The sequence below is a fragment of the Pantherophis guttatus genome, chromosome 2 (genome assembly GCF_059756535.1).
Source record: "Pantherophis guttatus breed Tessera chromosome 2, ASM5975653v1, whole genome shotgun sequence".
NCBI lineage: Eukaryota > Metazoa > Chordata > Lepidosauria > Squamata > Colubridae > Pantherophis > Pantherophis guttatus.
This window is the reverse complement of record NC_142064.1, coordinates 149,080,318-149,103,948: the sequence shown is the minus strand read 5'-3', so window position 1 is coordinate 149,103,948 and position 23,631 is coordinate 149,080,318. Positions and strand designations below refer to the sequence as shown.

General features: G+C 39.2%; 1 protein-coding gene across 6 annotated transcripts in view; it reads right to left on the bottom strand.

Moving 5' to 3' along the window:
* Positions 1-23,631, bottom strand: part of CEP112 (centrosomal protein 112) — a 299,264-nt gene that overhangs the window by 18,101 nt on the left and 257,532 nt on the right. For all 6 annotated transcript variants that reach the window (XR_015732452.1, XR_015732453.1, XM_034412661.3 and 3 more), the window contains one exon: positions 20,134-20,223. Coding sequence is in view for 4 of the 6 variants with exons in the window: in XM_034412661.3 (XP_034268552.2) it covers positions 20,134-20,223 (90 nt within the window). In the remaining 2 variants the exon portion in view is untranslated. The remainder of the gene's footprint in view (positions 1-20,133; positions 20,224-23,631) is intronic.

Below are 23,631 nucleotides of genomic sequence, written 5' to 3'. Positions count from 1 at the left end.
TAATTGCTGCTGCCGCTGCCGCCGAGGCTGTTCCTTCATCTCCGCCCGCCGCACCAGACCCAGCCTGGCCAGCACCGCCGTGGCTCCCGCAGTCCAAGCGGATCGGCACCCGGGCTCGCAGGCGAAGGGTGGGAGTGCGCAGCGCACTTTCCTGGCTTGGCGCCGATCCAGACGGCTGCAGAAGGAACTGGGCACCGGCTGTCATGTCTTTTCTGCTGTGCGGGATTCGGCACCTGGGCTCCCGGGGTTTAAGCCTCCGGGCCGGCCCGTGCTGCTCCAGGATGTTCGCTTCGGGCTCCTTGGAAGCGGTTCTTCCCGTTGGGGCGATGGTGGGTGGCAGCGATCGGCGTCGCTTGGACTGCGGGAGCCACGGCGAACTCCTTCCCCATGAGGTATTGCTCTGCATTTCACCACCTCTTCCAGGCTCGCAGCCACCCACCATCGCCCCAACGGGAAGAACCGCCCGGCAGCAATTTGAAGGAGCCCGAAGCGAACATCCTGGAGCAGCACTAAGTTACCTTCCGGGGTGGAGGTGTGTGTGTGGAAGAATAGGTGAAGCTAAAACGGCTTTCTCGTTCATCCCGGTGTCGGGAGAAGTGGCTTGAGGGGCGCCCGAGCTTTTAAGATTTTAACCTGGGCTAATCGGGCGGGGGAAAGAAGTGCTCTAGTCTGCAAACGAGGCAGGGTCTTGGGTTTAAAGGGTGGGGGGGGCAGAGAAACTTTCAAGGCAGTTTTCTCTCAGCCAGAGGTAGAATCTGAACGGGAGAATATGGGCGTCGCTGCGTGGATTGCATTATTTCGCTCATTTCTGGAAATATCCCTGCGCCCCTTTTCGCCTCCCGGAATTATGTGGCTCCCACCCACCCCACCCCACAACAGATCTGCGCGAGAGGCCAGAAAACTGTGGGTTTCGTGTGTGTGTGTATGTAACAAAAGGTGCAGATGTCTTTCCCCCCGTTTCTTTCCGGCTGCAGCCTTTCTTCTGAATGGGGTTGGGCTGGATACGCCGCGAAAGAGATTGGCTTGGGGGAAAAAAACCCGGTCTGCCGCCTTTACCACTACCTCCCCTCTCACACACACTTTTTGTTGTTGTTTGTTGCTGATAACATTCCCCCTCTCCCCCCCCCAATTCCACGGGTTCAAAGCCGCCGAGAGAGAGAGAGAGAGGGAAAGAAAGAAAAAAAGAGTTTTGATTCTGCCGGCTTATCGCGAAGGCATTGGAACAAGCAGACTAGAGCACTTCTTTCCCCCGCCCGATTAGCCCAGGTTAAAATCTTAAAAGCTCGGGCGCCCCTCAAGCCGCTTCTCCTGACACCAGGATGAACGAGAAAGCCGTTTTAGCTTCACCTATTCTTCCACACACACACCTCAACCCCGGAAGGTAACTTAGCGCTGCTCCAGGATGTTCGCCGGTTTTTTTTCCCCCAAGCCGATCTCTTTCGCGGCTTATCCAGCCCGACCCCATTCAGAAGAAAGGCTGCAGCCGCTGTCACCCACCATCGCCCCAACGGGAAGAACCGCCCGGCAGTCGATCACTGCGCACTCCCACCCTTGGCCGGTTCCTTCTGCAGCCGTCCGGATCGGCGCCAAGCCAGGAAAGTGCGCTGCGCACTCCCACCCTTCGCCTGCGAGCCCGGGCGCTGATCCGGATGGCTGCAGAAGGAACTGGGCACCGGCGCAGCGCACTTTCCTGGCTTGGCGCCGATCCGGACGGCTGCAGAAGGAACCGGCCAGGGGTGGGAGTGCGCAGCGATTGACTGCCGGGCGGTTCTTCCCGTTGGGGCGATCGGCGCCGATCGCTGTCACCCACCATCGCCCCAACTGGAAGAACCGCCCGGCAGTCGATTGCTGCGCACTCCCACCCTTGGCCGGTTCCTTCTGCAGCCGTCCGGATCGGCGCCAAGCCAGGAAAGTGCGCTGCGCACTCCCACCCTTCGCCTGCGAGCCCGGGCGCTGATCCGGATGGCTGCAGAAGGAACTGGGCACCGGCGCAGCGCACTTTCCTGGCTTGGCGCCGATCCGGACGGCTGCAGAAGGAACCGGCCAGGGGTGGGAGTGCGCAGCGATCGACTGCCGGGCGGTTCTTCCCGTTGGGGCGATCGGCGCCGATCGCTGTCACCCACCATCGCCCCAACGGGAAGAACCGCCCGGCAGTCGATCGCTGCGCACTCCCACCCTTGGCCGGTTCCTTCTGCAGCCGTCCGGATCGGCGCCAAGCCAGGAAAGTGCGCTGCGCACTCCCACCCTTCGCCTGCGAGCCCGGGCGCTGATCCGGATGGCTGCAGAAGGAACTGGGCACCGGCGCAGCGCACTTTCCTGGCTTGGCGCCGATCCGGACGGCTGCAGAAGGAACCGGCCAGGGGTGGGAGTGCGCAGCGATTGACTGCCGGGCGGTTCTTCCCGTTGGGGCGATGGGCGCCGATCGCTGTCACCCACCATCGCCCCAACGGGAAGAACCGCCCGGCAGTCGATCGCTGCGCACTCCCACCCTTGGCCGGTTCCTTCTGCAGCCGTCCGGATCGGCGCCAAGCCAGGAAAGTGCGCTGCGCACTCCCACCCTTCGCCTGCGAGCCCGGGCGCTGATCCGGATGGCTGCAGAAGGAACTGGGCACCGGCGCAGCGCACTTTCCTGGCTTGGCGCCGATCCGGACGGCTGCAGAAGGAACCGGCCAGGGGTGGGAGTGCGCAGCGATCGACTGCCGGGCGGTTCTTCCCGTTGGGGCGATCGGCGCCGATCGCTGTCACCCACCATCGCCCCAACGGGAAGAACCGCCCGGCAGTCGATCGCTGCGCACTCCCACCCTTGGCCGGTTCCTTCTGCAGCCGTCCGGATCAGCGCCAAGCCAGGAAAGTGCGCTGCGCACTCCCACCCTTTGCCTGCGAGCCCGGGCGCTGATCCGGATGGCTGCAGAAGGAACTGGGCACCGGCGCAGCACACTTTCCTGGCTTGGCGCCGATCCGGACGGCTGCAGAAGGAACCGGCCAGGGGTGGGAGTGCGCAGCGATCGACTGCCGGGCGGTTCTTCCCGTTGGGGCGATGGTGGGTGACAGCGATCGGCGCCCATCGCCCCACCATCGCCCCAACGGGAAGAACCGCCTGGCAGTCGATCGCTGCGCACTCCCACCCTTGGCCGGTTCCTTCTGCAGCCATCCGGATCAGCGCCCGGGCTCGCAGGCGAAGGGTGGGAATGCGCAGCGCACTTTCCTGGCTTGGTGCCACAGCAGCAGCAGCAATTACAACGGGAAAGCCGTGGTTAAAGGAGGACGAGGAAGATCTGGCAAGGCGGTGCGAGCACTTCATGGCTCCTCCGGTGAGCGGATTGCGAGAGCTGCGCGACTGGGGCGGAGACATGCGAAGTCGCATGGAGCTTCTCATAATGGAGACGCAGAGCCAGGTGTGCAAGGCGCTGGCCCAGGTTGACCGCGGCGCCGCTTTCACCGTGGACTGCTGGGAAAGGAAGGAAGGTGACCCGAATTCCGGGGTAGAGTGGGGACGCGTTCCTTTCTCGTGGGCCGCGCACTGCCTGGCACCTCCTGTAGGTTGGAACTAATTCGGAGTACAGCTTCCCCTCAATGTTGCCGGCGCTCCCAAAGTGTCATCGGTCAGCGCCAGCAACTCAGATTCAGATACCCGGCGTATAAGACGACCCCCGATTTTTGAGATGATTTTCCTGGGTTAAAAAGTCGTCTTATACGCCGGAAAATACGGTATTATAAACCTGATGTTGTCATTAATCTTCCTCTTTGAAATGTAACCTGTTTGATCTAGACATGTGATTTTGGAAATGCAGTTCGTCTGCGTTGAGCTAATGTTGTGGTAAACAATTTATAACCAACATTTGATATAGGAATTGGTGGTAAAAGGGAAGAAGGAAGAGAGGTGTGAGAAATGTTTTTGCACAATGGAACTTGTAAAATAGAACAATCAAGCAGTAATACATGAAACTGGCTGTAGAATTACAATTAACACACTGTATAGAATCATTTTTACTGTACTTATAAAGAAGGAAAGAAAGACAAAAACAATGTTGAGGCAGAGGGAGAAGAGGCAAGGAAGATAGAAGGAAGAATAATCTGATTCAGATGTAATAAATCGGTTTGATTAAAAACTAACAGCACAAATAAAAGAGCTGAATGAAAAGCTCCAAGGTTCACAGGAGCAGGTTCTGCACATGATGGAAGATATGAAAGCAGACTTAAAAACAATAGAGATTATGAATGTTCAGGTTAATTACACAATCTAAAATTCAGAGGTACCTGAAGATTCTGGAAAGGTAGAACTTGAAGTCCATTTCAAAATGGCTACCCAAGACTATTTAAAAATAGATGGAAGCTTTCCACATATTTTTAAACATAAACCCCACATTTGCACAAAAGAAAAAAGTGCCTCCAGATATGCTTGTCAGAGTCTTACAAATGAGAACAAGAAATGCTATTTTAAAGCTGCAGACTGAGAAACCTTTGATTATAGAAGGAAAACGTATTCAAATATTTCAAGACCTCTTCCCCAGAATACTAAGAAAAAGGAAAGAATTCACATTTCTTACAGGAAACAAAATGAATAATCATAAAGACAACTACAGAGGCTTCCTGCCTACATGAAAGAGTAACTGCTCAGGATTTTGCAGACAAAGAACTTTCTGGCACAGAAAAATACACTTGGGATGAAGAAGAGGGAAATTAGCTAGGGCAGCAGCATTAAGTTAGAATTGAAATGGGCAAAACAACATTAACTTCTTTTAATGAAAATAGACTAAATTCCCAGTTTTTTAAAAAAAATATTAAAAACTTATAAAAACAATAAAGCCAATTTTGTTTACAAGAAATGCATATAAAATAAGACCATGGTAACTTGCTAAAACTGGGGAAAAAATTTGCAACAGAAAAGACAAAGAAAATTGGAATAGCAATTTATTTTAAATCAATTACCTTGGGAGGTATTGGAACAGTGAAAAGATAAAGGAGGAAGAATTTTAATTTTGAAATTAAGAAAAGATGCGAAATTCAACTTTGGCAATCCAACTGACCTTCGAATAAGAATCAATTTTATGAAAGGTTTTTCCAAATATTATTAAAAATAGAGTAATGGGTAATGGACATTATTGGGAGTCATGAATAGACTGCTAGATTTGATTTTAGACAGATCATCTCAAGGAAAAAAAGGAGGAAAACTTTCAAGAATTTGGTTTTCAGTATATGCATACATTGACTTTGACAATGCTTGGAGAATAAAAAAAAAATCCAGGACTAAGAGACTATACCTTTTTATAGCAAGATTATTATTTCTTGTACTCAAGAACTGACATGCCTTGGTTTTGAAGATTTTTACACCAATTATTCAGGAAGATATATGGATCACAATCCAGTTTCAATATTAGGGTTCCAAGAGGGGGGGATGCCTTTTAAATGCTGCATTTCCTTTTAATTAATTCTGAGTATAAATGAAATCAAGCAAGTTTAGGCTTTCTCTTGCTATATCCACTTTTGGGAAGGGCGGCCTCTCACATATTGCTTCATTAACCAGAAGTGGGCCTTCTCTGGAGAAAAGTGTGCATCACTGCCTTAGATCTGCCAGCTTTTTTAAAAAAATAATTTTATTAAAAGTTATAATTAAAAAGCTGAAAATTAATACAAAAGAAAAATAGAAAATGAAAAAATATAGTAAAGAAAAAGATGTATGTAAGAAAAACTTCTTCATTAGGAGTATAAACAATTCAATAACATATTTTTTTCAAATTCAACAAATGGTCTTTTTTTCCTTATCCCATCTCTTATCTATGAAGAAATCTTTAAAGTCTTGCTGTTTCAATCTTGATCAGCAAAAGTCTATTAACTGTTAGAGATAAGAACATATCTACTTTAAACATTGGTCAAATAAACAAACTTTCTGTTCCTTCCTTTTATTTTTAACAATCTTGATCTTTAGTCCATCAAATAACATCCTAGAACTTTGTCCCTTCTCATAGAATTCTTCAAAGAGTTAACAAGTCTAGAAACTTTATTCAGATCACTCTCTTGCTTTGTTATTTGTATGTCCCTTTTAATTATTAAAACATCAACAGGTTTCTTTTGTATGTCAAGTCTAACATTTTTGCCATATTATCCTTGTAGTCTGCCTTTTTAAAATCCACTTTCAGATCAGTCACAATCTTGTCAGATAAAGCTTGCTCCTCTTTGGTAACATAGTTAAAACACGATCTATTTCTAGTGGCACACACTCTTAAAACTAATTTCTGGGTCTATTATTCAACAATACCCTTCAATCTGTCCAATATTAAAATATTTTCCTTCATTCTGTATTAGAAAGTCAAATTTAAGTATTCTTCTCCTTTAATTGTAATATTTTGTACCTTCTAATATCCAACCTTCAAAGTCTCATCCTATAATTTTTTAAAAAGAGAATTCAAAACAAAAGCATTTTCCCATGGGAAGGATTCCTATAATTAATTCCAGAAACTTGTTTTAAATCCATCTGGACCTTTAATCCATTTGTTACTTTCCAAAATCAAAGTTCTAATCATCCTTTTGCTGTTTATTCCAAAAGAAATCTCTTTAAGTCCTTAAACTTTTATTTAAAACTTCTTTCATAAGAGGAAAAATCACCCAGTGCTGTACAACTTGTTGATCCAAAAGTTCCTGAAAATAGCTGAAAAGTAGTCAACAAGCAATTTTCAAAAATGATCAGAAAAGGAAGTATGTGAACCCAGTTTCCTTTTAAAAGGTGCTAACCACAGTTTGAAGAAGATGGCTAGTTCCTTGACTTTCGGTGCTCAAAAGCTGTCTTGCCACTAGTTCAATTGTCTGGAGCACTTGGGGATGGTCTCCCAGCCTCTTCTTACCTAGCAAAGAACTGTTCTTCTCAGTCTCCTTTTATCCTGTTTAATTATTAGATTTTCCTTCAGTACTACGTATTTGCAGTTGTTCTTATATGCCCAACTCAAACTACTTCCATGGCAATTCATATTTTAGAGGCTATATACTGTTGAAAAGCAAATGACAAAGATAAATCATGATGGAAGGAATGTTACTGCTTTTCTCTACTATAAGCTTTCCAGGAACATTTGACCAGCCACTGACCCAAAGAGAAAACCGAACTAACCAAAGATACTATTACTCAGAACTGAGTATTAGTCCACGAAGCATCAAATGATTCTTTCTCTTCTTATACATGCTGCAGCAACAATATAAAACAATTTTCAGGAAAGTCAGCTACAAAAACAGGGGTCCTTCCCATGATTACAAACTGAAAGCAAGAGTATATACTAGTTTGAAGTAAATGAAGACAAAGCTCCCATTAATTCTATATCTATTAATTGAGCTCCCAAACTGGATTACTCTCAATGCAGCTCTTTTCTCCTTAGGGCATGGGCGTCAAACTCGTGGTGTCACATTGCCGTTACATGACGTATCACAATGTTTCCCCACGTTCACTGCACCCTGTTGGAACAAACACTAAAGAAACCAATGCCCTTGTAACTGTTTTCCTTTTTTGAATAGTAGGATTCAAACATAATTCTATAAGCTACCCAACAGGATTCTATAAGCTACCCAAACTACAGGAAAATAATATCTATCAGTAGATATAATATCTACTGATTATTTTATTTTGTTTTAAAAAGTTTAAGAACAACCATAAGAAATAGGTATTTTAAACATTTTCTTAAAGTTAAAAGTAATTTCCTTGGTCAATTTTTCTGTAATAGGTGACAGCATGTATTACTACCACAAACGAACTACAATAACATACCACCATTCCACTTAAGCTATAAGTTGTTAATAGTAAAGCTTTTTTTTAACAATAAAATGTACAGGTGAAACTCGAAAAATTAGAATATCGTGCAAAAGTTCATTTATTTCAGTAATGCAACTTAAAAGGTGAAACTAATATATGAGATAGACTCATGACATGCAAAGTGAGATAGTTCAAGCCTTGATTTGTAGTAATTTTGATGATTATGGCTTACAGCTCATGAAAACCCCAAATTCACAATCTCAGAAAATTAGAATATTACATGAAATCAATAAAACAAGGATTGTACGTAGAACAATATTGGACCTCTGAAAAGTATAAGCATGCATATGTACTCAGTACTTGGTTTGAGCCCCTTTTGCATCAATTACTGCCTCAATGCGGCGTGGCATGGATGCTATCAGCCTATGGCACTGCTGAGGTGTTATGAAAGACCAGGATGCTTCAATAGTGGCCTTCAGCTCTTCTGCATTGTTCGGTCTCATGTCTCTCATCTTTCTCTTGGCAATGCCCCATAGATTCTCTATGGGGTTCAGGTCAGGCGAGTTTGCTGGCCAATCAAGCACAGTAATCCCATGGTCATTGAACCACGTTTTGGTACTTTTGGCAATGTGGGCAGGTGCCAAGTCCTGCTGGAAAATGAAGTCAGCATCCCCATAAAGCTCGTCTGCGGAAGGAAGCATGAAGTGCTCCAAAATCTCCTGGTAGATGGCTGTGTTGACCCTGGACTTAATGAAGCACAGTGGCCCAACACCAGCAGATGACATGCCTCCCCAAATCAACACAGACTGTGGAAACTTCACACTGGATTTCAAGCATCTTGCAGTGTGTGCCTCTCCATTCTTCCTCCAGACTCTGGGTCCTTGGTTTCCAAATGAGATGCAAAAGTTGCTCTTATCAGAAAAGAGGACTTTGGACCACTGAGCAACAGACCAGTTCTTTTTTTCTTTAGCCCAGGTAAGACGCTTCTGACATTGTTTGTTGTTCAGGAGTGGCTTGACAAGAGGAATACGACATTTGAAGCCCATGTCCAGGATCCGTCTGTGTGTGGTGGCTCTTGATGCACTGACTCAAGCCTCAGTCCACTCCTTGTGAAAGTCCCCAACACTTTTGAATGGCCTTTTCCTGACAATCCTCTCCAGGCTGTGGTTATCCCTGCTGCGTGTGCACCTTTTTCTTCCACACTTTTCCCTTCCACATAACTTTCTATTAATGTGCTTTGATACAGCACTTTGGGAACATCCAACTTCTTTTGCAATTACCTTTTGAGGCTTTTCCTCCTTATGGAGGGTGCCAATGATGGTTTTCTGCACAACTGTCAGGTCAGCAGTCTTTCCCATGATTGTGATTCCTACTGAACCAGACTAAGAGACCATTTAAAGGCACAGAAACCCTTTGCAGATGTTATGGCTTACTTAGCTGATTAGAGTGGGACACTTTGAGCCTAGAATATTGAACCTTTCCACAATATTCTAATTTTCTGAGATAGTGAATTTGGGGTTTTCATGAGCTGTAAGCCATAATCATCAAAATTATGACAAATGAAGGCTTGAACTATCTCGCTTTGCATGTAATGAGTCTATCTCATATATTAGTTTCACCTTTTCAGTTGCATTACTGAAATAAATGAACTTTTGCACGATATTCTAATTTTTTGAGTTTCACCTGTATCTATGGGCATATAAAGCAAACAGAAAAGCAGTAACAGGCTCACAGAAGCTACAGTGCTGCTTCAGACACATGCGATATGCTTAACTACTGCTTTAGACCAAGGACTTCAGCCCCATGTTGCTTCCACCAGGCTAACCTAATAGCAGCAGAGACAGGGGATATTTTGCAAGCTTTTGACCATTCACTACCTTTGTTTTATTATAATGTGGTATCTTAGTTGTTAACATACAATAAATGTATCAGAAAGTACACTAGTGATCTTTCCAAAGACAAAATAAGCAACACCTGATCCCAAGTAATATATAGGGGGAAAAGCTGTTCAGTGGATAATTGACTAATGGAGTCTGTAACTATGTTGCTGTAAGTATGGAGAATAACAGAGTTGGAAGGGACCTTGCAGCTCATCTAGTCCAACCCCCTGCTCAAACAGGAGACCTACCATTTCAGACAAGCTGCTATCCAATCTCTTCTGAAAAACCTTCGGTGACGCAGCACCCACAACTTCTGGAGGCAAGCCCTTCCACTGGTTAATTGTTCTTGCTATCAGAAAATGTTTCCTTAGTTCTAGGTTGGTCCTCTCCTTGATTAGTTTCCATGCATTGCTCTGTGTCCTACTTTGAAGGTTGACCCCCTTCTTCTTTATGGCAGTCCCTCAATTATTGGAAGACTGCTAGAATAGAATAGAATTTTTATTGGCCAAGTGTGATTGGACACACAAGGAATTTGTCTTGGTGCATATGCTCTCAGTGTACATAAAATAAAATATACGTTCATCAAGAAAGGAAGACAGCTATCATGTCACTCCTAGTCCTTCTTTTCATTAGACTAAATATACCCAATTCCTGCAACTGTTCTTCATATGAGATATGTATGATCCCGGATCTACGCACCTTTCGCCATGCCCTCAAGACATTATTGTTTCAACAAGCTGGGCTGTCTTAAACATGAATTTTAATGGTTGTTTTAGTTTTTTAATATTGGGGCCAAATTATTTAATATGTTTTTAAATTGTTTTTAAATTTTATGGATCTATGTGTTTTTATTGTGGCTGTGCACCGTCCTGAGTCCCTTGGGAGAAGGGCGGTATAAAAATTTAAATAAATAAATAAATAAATAAATAAATAAATATGTTTTAGCCTCCAGTTTCCTAAATTTAATTTGAACTGTTTGTTATACATTGTAGAAAGACAGAAACCCTTTTTTCCCCTTCTTGCTCTTTTTCTGACTCTGTTTCATGGTTCAATAAAAATGTTAGTCTGCTGTTGGCAATAGTGGCATCTTGTCTGTTTATGAAATGGCTAACCAGGGACTAGCATGCTATTTGCAATATGCATTGCAGGGTTTATTTCAGTGATGTATGGAAAAAAGTTCCTACTTTTTCTGATTATCTACTCAGTATTCTGTTATTCTAGATATATTTTCCTAATGAATTGAACTTAAAACACAGGTAGATATTATGCAAATCATATACACATTTGCAATAATAGTAGCAAAAAAGTTTTACTTGCTCTGTAAGTATATTCACAAGACTTTGGGTATTTGTGCCAAGGATTAAGAAAGTCAGCATTAGCTGAATGGATAACTAAAGTACTGTGTGGATAAAGAGCTATCAAGAAAGAGATGGCTTTAAGCCATTTCATCTAACAGTACTAATTTTTTTTGCATTTTTATGTTGTACTTATCTAATATTAGCCTTGCTGAAAAAGCTCCAAATCTGGCAGCACCAACCCTAAACTGTTAGAAGCATTTCTGTCATCTGAAAGGAGCCAAATCCTTCAATTGTTTTATGCTATCAGACACTCAGAGATGATTTATTGAGAGCTGTAAAAAGAAAAGTTCATTTTCAGCGTGTCATTCCATTATGGGGATAATATAAATAACTAAAATTGCAGAACATTTCATAACTGTTGGAACATTGGCATAATCATTTAATGTTCTTATCAAATATTCACTCTGTTCCTTTTAACCAAGGTTATTTTGGTGCCTTTCAACTTTGTTTACGTGCTGTTTCTATCTCCCTTATCCTCCTTTCCATTTCCTGTTTCTAGCTGCTCAGATGATTTCAACATTCTTTCTTTGCCATTGCAGCTATGTGTTCACCTTTGTACATTTCTAAGACAGAGCATGATTACCAAGTAATGCTTCAATGTCAACTTCTTTGAACCCAAGACCTTCCTCACTTGGCTCTTCTTTTTGTTCATAATCTTGATGTTTTTTCCTAATAATAGTCATTCTTCTGTTCCCAATAAAAGAACAGAAAAAAAAGCTCTAGCAAAATTAGCACAGTCTTCACTAATCTCTCATATTTCAGGATTCTATTATGTTCACGTACAATACTTAAAAGCTGTGTTGGCAAATAGCAATCTCTGCAACAAACCTGCTAAGTGAACCTCTATTATTTTAAAAACTCAACTTCCTATTGACCTTATAAAGTTGTTTTAAGAATTACTGAGAGAACATATATGAAATGGTGTCATCACTTGATTCTGTAAAAACACTTCGGTTTTAGTACCAGTTAATTTGATTATTAAGGTGCAAAGGTCTGGTGCAAATGTTATTTATTGCAATACATAACATTACATTGCGCTTTTATGAAGCTAAAGCATAATCCCATGTTTGTACATAAAGAAACTGTCCAGATAAAACAGGATGGGAATTTTCCCAAGAAAGTCTAATAAAATACATTCTGTCTTGCCCTTGATCAAAAGTTTTTTCATAGTTATAATCTGGAGTAATAACTATGAACTACATCTAAAACAGATCTCCTTTTGTCCAGATGGGAATAGGCTGTAGTTTGTTATGTTAAACATTACAGAGAACCTGCCTAGCCTAACGAAACTTTCTGGTAGTGGTTTAACAGCCAGTTAACTAGAAGAAGCAGCTTTGCCTCCCTCTGTATGATATGTTGGAGTAGTCTCGCTGAAAAGAATACTAGGAGCATTTGCAGCTTTCTAAATGATTTAATAAAGTTACGGGAACTACAATAGTCTCACCTACTGTATGACTGTCTAAATGCCATGAAAAAAAATCTCTATTCAGAACTTAACATCTCTAGTACAAAAGAAACAATTCAGGAAATGGGTACAAGGAAGACAAATATTTTTTTTCCCATGATATAACCAAATTGGCAAAAGTGACCCTTGCAAAACCTGATGTTGTACACCTGAAGATGCAAAGATGATTGAGGTTTTCAGGCAAATAGATATATTTAAAGCTGTACATTGTTACAGTTCAAGACAAATAGAAACATAGCTCCTCCTAGCAATTCAGTACAATTACAAGTAGCAATTGAGTGCAATAGTATGATTATTGTGTGATGGCAATTTTTTTTTTAATATACAGCAAACTTGGAGATTAATGATCAAATTCTTCAGCTTAGATGACTGAAGATGTTAAAGGCATTGCTAGTGTAACAAAAACATAATTACATAAGTATTTTGATTGAATGACACTGGATCATTATTCTCTTTCCAAATCTCAAAATATGTGATTCTGAATATTTCTGAATACCTAGGAAGCAAAGATTGCCAAGGGCAATTGGCAAGAAAATACTATACTTTCAAAGCCTACTTCCTGAGTCATAGTTTAAGATTCTATCTTTTGCATTTTAAGTTATGATTTTTGGTAAACTCATATTAGCTAGAGATAATGGAAGTTGTTGTGGCGCAAGATTCTTGTTTTTCCAACAAGAAAAATCCTGAAATCTTGTAGCTAGCACTAGATTGGGACTGCCTTTTTCAAGGGACTAAAATTAGTTCACAATTTTGGTTGTTAGTATTTAGTTGACCTTTAACACGGACACATTTCAAGTCTACATTTCCTCCCGAAGACTAGATACTGGATTTTAAAAATAAAAACTGAGCCTTGAGATGTGGATCCTATGCTAAATATGAATGCCTATTGTTTTATTTTAGGACTACTGGATTAATGGATATTTTATAAGAACCTTTTCACAAATATGAGGGTTTATTTTAAACAAACTGTTGTTACCTTATATAAATTTAAAAAATTTGTTTAAGCAATGCTGTCTATTTAGAAATTAATTATATCCATTCATCAAAAGAATCTTAGACAATTTGTCTACCTCTGCAAACTGTAAGGCTCTAATTAAACAATATCAGCAACTAAAGTGTAGCTAATCATTATAAAGGTGCCTATGATAATGATTCAATAACAATCTAAAAATCTATTTGGCCAACACAGAGAATAATCACGCTTCCCCTATTATATTTCCATTTTCCTTTCCCTACCACTACCACCCCCAACCATCCACACACAAACATGGTTGTTCCTGAAGATCATTGGGAACAGCTGGAATGTTGTGAGATGCTATAGCAGGACAGGGAAATTAAATGATTTTGATACAACCAAGAATTTTTAAGAATGCTGATTATCAGCAAGATATCTCTATGAATAAAGCAAAGATATTATCATGGCATTTGATATCTAGTATTTAAATTCCCAAGATTAGACATCAACAATATATTTTATATTAGTCCTAAAGAGTTTGTTTCTGTCCATAAACCGCAGATAATTATATTTTCTTTGAGTTTAAGATATTGTAATATAAGTTGTTTAGCAAGCAAAATTTTCCAATGATGCATCATAGCTATCTTAAAACAAATTTACTTAACTGGCATAAAAACAAAAAAGTTAAGCTGAATGTTATAAACATCCAATATTTATTAAAAAATCAACTTGAGTAAACTGGAATAATAAACACTCAACTGGCAAACTAAATGTGTGATTGAATCATTGTTCTCTTGCAATTAAGATTTCTGGTTTCATTTTGCACTTTGGAATGAAATAGGAATGTCAGCTTTTTAATGAATGTTGTTGAGACCTTGGTGCTCTCTGAGCTTGGTTGATTTGCTTGCAGAGGTTTGATCACTGAACCAGGTAACATCATAGGTGAATCTTAATTTAATGTATTAGTAAAGTTTAATTTAATGAATTTTATTTCTAAATAATCTCAGAAATGTGGACTTTTCTTGCTTTTTAGTTTAGTTACTTCAAAAGTAGTATTAAAAGTAGTATTAAAATAGTATTAAACATTAGAAAATGTTACTGAAATGTATCCCTCCTTTCTCAGTAACATTCCCAAATGATGAGTTATTCTGATGGATTTAGTTCTCCTTTTCTTAATAATAAGAGAACTTGGCTTACTGTTCTCAATGAAATGTCCTGAGACAACTTGGGGAGGAGCTGTAAAAGGATGTACATATATTGAAGCTGGACTTTTTTTTCATTAAAACCTGCCCCCAGCTAATCTCTGTGGAGCTTGCCTTGAACCAGTACTTCTAATTTCTAGACACAGTTTGTTTTAATTTCAGCTGAGGGAAGTGTTCAATTCAAATGGTTTCATCCTGAAAATAAATAGTTCTTTTTTTCACCAGAATGATCACATTGGAAGAGATTTTATTTTTTCTACAGAGACTTCACTGGTGACTTCCATGTAGCTGGTAAATCAGTAGAGTTTAATGCTCAATGATTCACTCTATTATGCATCTCCAATCGAGCAAGACTGGATAGAAATGAACTATTCCATCTTTACTACAGAGAGGTTCACTGTTCTTTGATTCCACGGGAGTCTGTATTATCAAGAGTAATACGAAATCAAATAATTATTGAGAACTTAGCCATGAAATCACTCCAAGCTAAGACTGAGTTTGAAAAGATGATAACTTGCCATGGACTCAGCTTTTGGTTACAATTACTGACTCCTTACAAATTAAAAATCAGGATGATCTGCAGGTTCAGGTTTAAAAAGTTGTGGTGAAAAGCTATAATTCAAGTATGACCAAGGATGCAGGTTATATATAGAAAATCCATGCTTCAGTATAAAATGTTATTCAGTAGGGCTAAGCCAGATTCTTATCTTAAAATCCCTGTTCAGTCTCTAGATAAACAGTCTGAACTAGACTGAACCTGAATCAACTCTTTCCTCCTACACTAACACTGTAGCTGCACCACTGCTATCAAGAATGCATACATTAGGACTTCATTGGACATGGTTGCAATGTAGCATGTAGCTTGCTCTCTAGTGAATTTGTTAGATGTGAGCATAACCTTAGAGGCAGTTCTCATCTAAAAACAAGGCAAACATGGAGAACTAAGATACCACCCAATAAGAAATAATAAGAAACAGTCTTGTGCTTTTAATTAAAACCACAGTTTTTTTCATGTCTCATTCATTTGTTTGTTGTTGTTATAGAATCAAAACACAAGACTTTCCTTTTAATGAAAAACAGCAAGCATTTAAATAAGCTTTTTTTTTACTTGATGCAGACTTGTAAAAGCCCATGAAACTGCCTTTTGTAACTATGCCAAAGCAATTTTTGAACCTTTCTAAAATGTGGTCTCAAGACAATAGTATCTTATAGAAGTAGAGAAGAGTCCCAGATAGGTTTTTTTGATTACCATTACTTGTTTCTGCAGATGTGTTTGTAGCTAGCGTGGATAAGGATCAACAATGAAAGGAAGCTATCATTTTGAGGTGGCCCATTCAATTTTTCCTTTGTGGAATAGTTAACACTAAATAATTAATTGCTTCAGATAAAAGCATGCAAAACATTCTTTTAATTCTCCTAATCAGACTTGGAAAAAAGAAATGCCAAGAAGATTACAGGTAATCCTCAATTTACCACCGATCTCTTAATGACTGTTCAAAGTTAGGATGGATGTGAAAAAAGTTACTTATGACTAGTCCTCAAAATTATGACTGGCACACCATTCCCGGAGTCATGTAATTGCATTTTGGCAACTTGTGCACATTTACAACCTGTGGTCATGTGATCACGTTGTGCAACACTGTATGCAGTTTTCCAGCATAAAACTCACATTGGATAAAATGCTTTCATACTTATGATCACATGGTTTACTGAATGACCACAGTAATTCATTTAATAAACATCATAAAACTCTGCCTGGTCACATTGTGCCTCAACCTACAACTGCAACAATTTACAACCAAAATTCTGGTCCCAATTGTGGTCATAAGTCAAGGACTACTTGTATTAGAATATTTGGGTAAGTGCATTACTAAGTCAATTTTTTTCTATAAGCTAGTCTTAAAAAAAAACAAGCTATAGCATTCTACTTCATAGATGGCAAACATATAGTGGAGTAGAGGTGAATTTTCCAGGTAGCAATTGATTTCTCATTATGGAATAAATGGTGTAATTCTACCTTTCACGAAGAAGCTGTCCCTGAAGGATTTTACAAAACAACTACCAATTACAGACATCTCTTTCTTGGAAAATGGCTAGTTAGCTATAGATGTATTTGAAGGAAGCTGCTTGTGTTGACCAATTTGTATATGATTTCAGGTTTGGATACAAATCTGAAACAGATTTGGTCACATTTGTTGTTCCTCCTGGATTTTTCAGCAGCACCTGGTTCCTTAAGCACGAAATCTTGACGGGACAGCTCTATGGCCTGAGAAGTAAAAAGGCAACATTGCATTGCAATAACTCTGTTTCTAGCTGCAGGCTTGCTACAAAAAATAGCTACGGGAAATTCCTGGTCAACTTATTTATTTCACTGAATTCTGTTCCTTCCCTTGTCCTACTTAACATATTTTGGGTACTGCTATCTACAAGTTTGGGACATGATAACACTAATGTACTGTATCTCTATTCAATCTGAATCAGGAGTGCTAAACAGTTCTCTAGTTGTAGTGATGGGTTGAGCAAGGATCAATAAATCAGCTGATCCTGGTAAGACTGAAGTTCTGACTAGATTCAGAATTATGGAGATAATGTCTTCTATCCAAAGCTTTAACTGTGGGGAGCACATATGCACTTCAAGCTGATATGGTAGACATAAAACTTTATAAAGAAGGATAGCATGATTTTATTTATTCATTCCCTAATCTTTCATAATTTGTTATACAAATATTTTCTTGTCCGAAATATTAGTTATAAAATACATTTTTCATTCATTCAAATTAAACACAAAAAAACCCAAAACAGATCTGCCTAGATGGCCTTGGACTGATACTGAACCTTTTAGCCTTGCTATGAATACTACTTTTAAAATATAAATATTAATTAGCTGACACTAAATAAAATGAGTATCGACTAGTTATCCTTCATTGGATTTTTAATTTTTTTCCAATCACTTTGTTATATAGAAGTGAAGAAAGTTTTAATTTATTATTTAAAAAAAACATGGGAATATTAAAAATGTAATCCTTCCCAGGATTCTACCATTTCATGTTCACATATATAATCCAGATATTAGCTGTGAATTGAATTAAAATTACATTAAATAATTCCCCTAGTAATATGCGTGTTCATGATTGTGAAATTCAAGTGGGGCACCAGAGAGTACCAGATATTCAAGCAGTTTCTTTTCCATATTTTATTGTTCCTTTTCTATTTTGAGTACACTGAATATTTGACTTGAAACTGAAATATTGGATTTGAAGTACTAATCTATTATCTTAAATAAACAAACATAAATAGTACTATTTTAGACTAAATTTGTACAGTAAAATAAATCATAGAAGAAAATGTAGAATTTAAAATATTTATATACTTTTTTCCCCCTTCAGGGTGCATATAAATGTGGATATGAGGTAATAGCCACTCTATCCTAGAAGGAACTTCTCTGACTTGTTGACCTATATACTTATTTTCTTCTAAGACAAGCATGGAGAAAATGGTTTGGGCAGGGGTGAAATGCTCCCAGTTTGGACTGGATCGGGCGATCTGGTAGCCATTGTGGTAGGTGGTTTGGAGAACCGATAGTGATGGCTGTGCGAGGCTCCGCCCACCCACCCAGGTGTTGTTACTTCCTAGTTTTAACCAGGAAGTAATGTGTTTTTTACCCTCTGTGTATGTGCAGGTTTTGCGCATGCGTAGAGGGTCTGCGTGCGCATGTGATGCGCGCTCGCTTCGCTCGCATGCATGCACAGCACATGCACTTCCGAACCGGTAAGGAAGATAAGTAGATTTCACCCCTGGGTTTGGGGCATAACAAAAAACTTAATAAATAAAGTTCAAGCATATTAGTGATGCTAACTTTTTTTCCTTTCTAGAAAAAGCTTAAAATATTTCAATACTATTCTTAACAAGCAACAAAATTAAGTGTTTGGTAAGAAAGAAATTCATTGATGTTTATGCAGCACTTTTTTCCTTTTAAAATGCATGAATATCATGAAATCTCTCTTCTTACAAGCAAAGTCAATGAGGAAGCTGTTAGGAAGTCTCAAATGGCAACTATGTGAAATCCTTGCAAATGACCCACAACAGTTTGCTTAACAACAGCAAGTGGAAGTGTTGTTGCTAAGCAGTACATCGTGTCATGTTGCGCTTTACGACCACATTACTTAGTGATGGACGTTCTTGTCCCTAATTCCATTCTTAAATGAGAACTACCTGTGTTTGTTTGCTGTGTATAAACTCTTACCACAAATTCCTATTATTATTATTATTACTATTATTACAGATAATTAAGAATAAAAGGAATTAGAACTTTAAATAATCCCACAAGGCAGTTTCCCAACCTTGGGAATTTCCAGGATGTGGACTTCCACTCCCAGAATTCTCACTAATAGTCATGTTAGCTGTACTGGCTGTGGAATTCTGGGGGAATTCCTGGAAATTCCCAAGGTCTGGAAACCCTGCCCTAAGGCAAAGATCAGGAACATGACTAAAAGAGGAAAAAAAGAGAGATATCAGTGAAAATATAAGCTACTACATGAGTATACTAGAAGTTTAAAGCTTCTATTTCTACTTTACATCAACATCTAAAGATATACAAATAGCTGCTTCTACAACAGAGCAAATCCTTTCTTTCCTTCATGCATTGTATGTACACCATGCAAATCTAATCCAGGAGGCTGGGAAACCCTTTGATTTTAGAACTGTGCAGAGAGATGCACAAAAGAATGTCCCATCATACTGTCAATTCTGCTGGCAGATAGACAATACTAGATATCAACCAGAAGGGCATAATTTCATTCATTTAAACCACATTTTAAAATTCTAATTTGTGAACTAATCATGGTTTGAGCAATCCCAGATATCTCAACAAGAATTTGTCAGGCAAGAAATAAGGGACAGCAAGTGAATCTAAGGCTTATATCTGCTCATGTTCGTAATGCTGATCCCCAGAGTTTAATTTATGTTCCCACAATTTTTATTTTAAAAGTAAATGTATAACATGAGACTCGGGACATATGAAACCAAGTATTGTATACACCATTTCTAAATCAACCTCCTTTTTATAAATTCTACTCAGAAAGTATAGCTTGCCAAAAGATTGATAAATTAATAGCTTAAATAAATAAATAAATAAATAATTTTATACTATCTTTATAAATACAAAAATAGTATTCTCTTCTACAATAAAGTGCCTCATCAACAGCTAAAAAAGTAACCCGAAAAAGAGGGCATTAGCTCAGGATACGGAGATCTTTCTTATGAATAAAAATAAAATATAAATCCTACAAAAATCAGCAAAACATCTATTGTATTATCAAGTAAGACACGGGCATCAAACTCGCCACGTCACATGACTTTTGTGACGTTTTTCCCATTCACGGGGCTGGGGTGGGCGTGGCCTGCACGTGACGCATCTGGCCCATGGGCCGCCAGTTTGACACCCCTGAAGTAAGAGATTATTTTCATATATAAATTTGTGAATCTGTGCTTTTCATTGTCCTTTCTCTAAAAAGCAGAAATCTCTCAGCAAAAGAATTATACCTGTTCCTGTGCCTCCAGATCTTTCTGTTGCAGTTTTTCTTCTGCAGAGTGCACCTGATTGTGGTAACTTTCAATCTCATCTTGTAAACCCTGAAACAATATAAAAAAAAAATGCAATGTATTTTTCCAGAATTACAAGCAAACAAAATAAAAGAAACTGTGCTTGCACCATTCATGGATTTCTTAAGTTCCTTCGTGACAGTTACCCATGTAATAAGTCTCCCCCTTCCTCTCACTAAGCAGCCAGTTCCTTTCTACAGCAGCCCTGGCAGGCCAATAATTGTATTAGCTAGAATAAGACATATAGTATTACTTTGCTGACAGAGAAAAAATAATATAAAAACTCCTGCAAGCTCTTGTTTATTGCTTCTTCTATAAGGACAACATTAGGCCAGTGGGACCAATTTACTGAGAATATAAAACAGCTTCCTGTGTTTTATAACTTAGGTGCCAAACTGAAATGCATCTATAACAAGAGATCCCAAGATTAATTGTTCGCAATGAACTGCATTTATTTTGCAATATGATTTAAACTGTGAATACTGTGGATCTGTTATCAATTTTCCATTCAACTATGCTGAACAGACTAGTCAGCAAATACAGAATGTGATTCATTTGGGAACTTAAGACACATTAAAGCAAAACCTGTAAAGTGCAAAACTTCTAAACTGGCTCAAAGCAACTAAAATAACTCACAGTACAAATATTTAACAGAATCCTCTTCTATCTCTCTTAAACAATAATGGAATAGTGTATGTTTAAATCATTTACAGGATGAATGGCAATTCAGATAAGATAAGAGGAGTACTTGTGATAGATCTTGCACAATTGTTTTAAAGTAATGCCAAGAGTTAACTTAAAACTATTAACGAAGCTGTACAGCTTCAACTTCTTCTGATGCCAAAACGTTTAGTCAATAGCACAAGAGAGCTTCAGATCTCCTCCGTTCTGTATTATTATGCACTGTACAAATAACAAAGCAGGTATAATGGAAGTCCATCAAAAATGCATTGCAACATAACAGCCTAAACTGATTGCTAAGAGAAAGATTTGCTGTGTCTTTTCTTGTCCCTTCATCTTGAAATTGTTTTTCACTATATTATACCAAAAAAAAAAAAAAAAAAAGGTGGGGGGAGGGGACACTCTTGAATGTAAATTTTGTATTATGTGAGCAGGCTTATGCCTGTGAGGGGATAAAGCAACATGATATCCACAGGCACCTTCTGTTCTGTCTACAAAGTACTTTGGTATTATCCGCAATTTATTTTATGTGAGGGAAGACTTCAAAGTAATGAGCTAACCCTCCATGCTGTCTGCCATCTTTATTCCACAGAATGCCTCTGGCTCCCATGAGACTCAGAGAAATTCTTCAGAAATAAAGGCCAGGAGTGGCTGGAGGCACACTCTTGCTTTTAAGTTCTCTTGGCCAGCTGGGAGGCAGAGGGAAGGAAAAGACTCTTAGCATCGAGGGTGCCTTAAAAAGGAGCAAGATTTAGAGATGACAGCGAAGCAGGGGAACAAATGGAACTAGGAGAGAATGGAGAGAAAGCATTTACTCTATTTGGGTTTTGATGAAACTATATATTGTCATAATTACTAATTAACAGGTTAAAAATTAATTCAGATGTTTGTGGTGAGGTTCAGATCCCACTTCTACTTTATTCATATTCTAAAAACTAATTTATTTATTTTTACTTATCTTTTTGCATTGTTTTTTTTTTAATATAGATGTTTGTGACATGGTGAACAGACATGGCAAAGCAGCCCATTTAGAAATCAGTGCCTATTGCCTACCATGTCTTTCACATTATTCAAAATTCCAAATGCTCCCACCAATGGGAAAAACTGTCTAGAATCACATGCAATAGATTTCTATTTTGTACATTGGACTATATGTCAAATCCAACCTTTTAAAATGAGCTTTTGGCTCCTTCTGGCAAGTACTTCTAAGATAAATAATACTTTCTATATAGTTTGCATTATGGAGAAAAGAACATGTATAAAATTAATTGCAACAATTTGCACGTTTTCAAACACAATCTAATTAAATTAGCTATACTTACATTTTTGAAATTAATGGAATAAATAAAAAAGGGTTACTAGGTTTATCTGGTCTCACTGAATCTTACTGAATCGAAATGATTTCCTATCTAGATTTTTTGCTTTGGAGGCTGGCACTCACTGGTTATAGTCCACTGTAATTTTTTTCTCTTTCCTTCTGGACAAGATGGACAACATTCAACAAAGTTAACTTATCATGGATCTTCAAACTATACGCTGGGGCCATTACCATTCCAAACATATGAAGGGAATGAATAAGGAATTAGGGTTGACATTCTGATCCTTAATATCAAGAGAGACTGAAACCAACATTTTAAAAAGCTTGTACTGATAGTCTTCAACTTACAACGGTTCATTTAGTGACCATTCGAAGTTACATCACTAAAAAAAGTAACTTATGAAACTTTTTTTCACTCTTATGACCACTGCATCATGGTCAGGTGATCAATCAGACACTTGGCAACTGTCTCATATTTATGACGGTTACAGTGTCCCAGAGTCATGTAATCACCTTTTGTAACTTTCTGACAAGTAAAGTCAATGGGGAAACCAGGTTCACTTAACTGTGTCATAACTTAATAACTGCAGTGATTCGCTTAACAAGTGTGGCAAAAAAGATTGTAAAATGGGGTACAACTCACTTAACAACTGCTTTGCTTAGCAACAGAAATGTTGGGCTCAATTGTGTGGTAAGTTGAGAACTCCCTGTATTTGCATTAATTTCAAAGCAGCAACCATCTCCCCTCTCCTCTAAATCTCATCACAAAATGATGGGTGTATTCTGAACTCTTTTTTAGGCTTGTGCCTAAACCTACTGCTATTTAAAAATCTAGTGAAACCTATATTTATCTAGCTCACTGATAAGAACAGAAGGACAAGGGCCACTGTATAATGACTACTTCTATTTAAGGAGAGTAATTCCAGTATGCTACAAATCAAATTGAAATGCCATTTCCAATTGTGCAACACTGGTGTAATGTACCATTTGTTCTTCTATGATGTGGATTGGGGCGATTGTTAGAGAGTTAGTGAGGATGGTCTTGCTCTGAATCAGGATTTATCATCAGAATTATTAGATTGGATGATTACATCTCTTTTGTGAAGCTAGACGAGAAAACTGACAATAGATGCTTCAAAAGTAGAAATTGTAGAAAGCAATGGCAGAAAATATGGGTTTTAATTGCACAAATAATATATTAGAGTTTATTATTTTAATTTGCAGTATTAGTGAAATCAGTCAAGCATACTCATGCCATCTCACTCTTAATAGATGATAATAAATATGTACCCTAAAAATAACTCAACAATTTTGGAACATTTCTGGTTTTAAAAGTTAATAGAAACACTGTTGTGCAAGCTATTAAAATATTCAGCTGAAGACAAAACTGCCCGTGTTATTGTAAAGTGAGAAGAATGTCAGTGTTCTGTATTGACAGC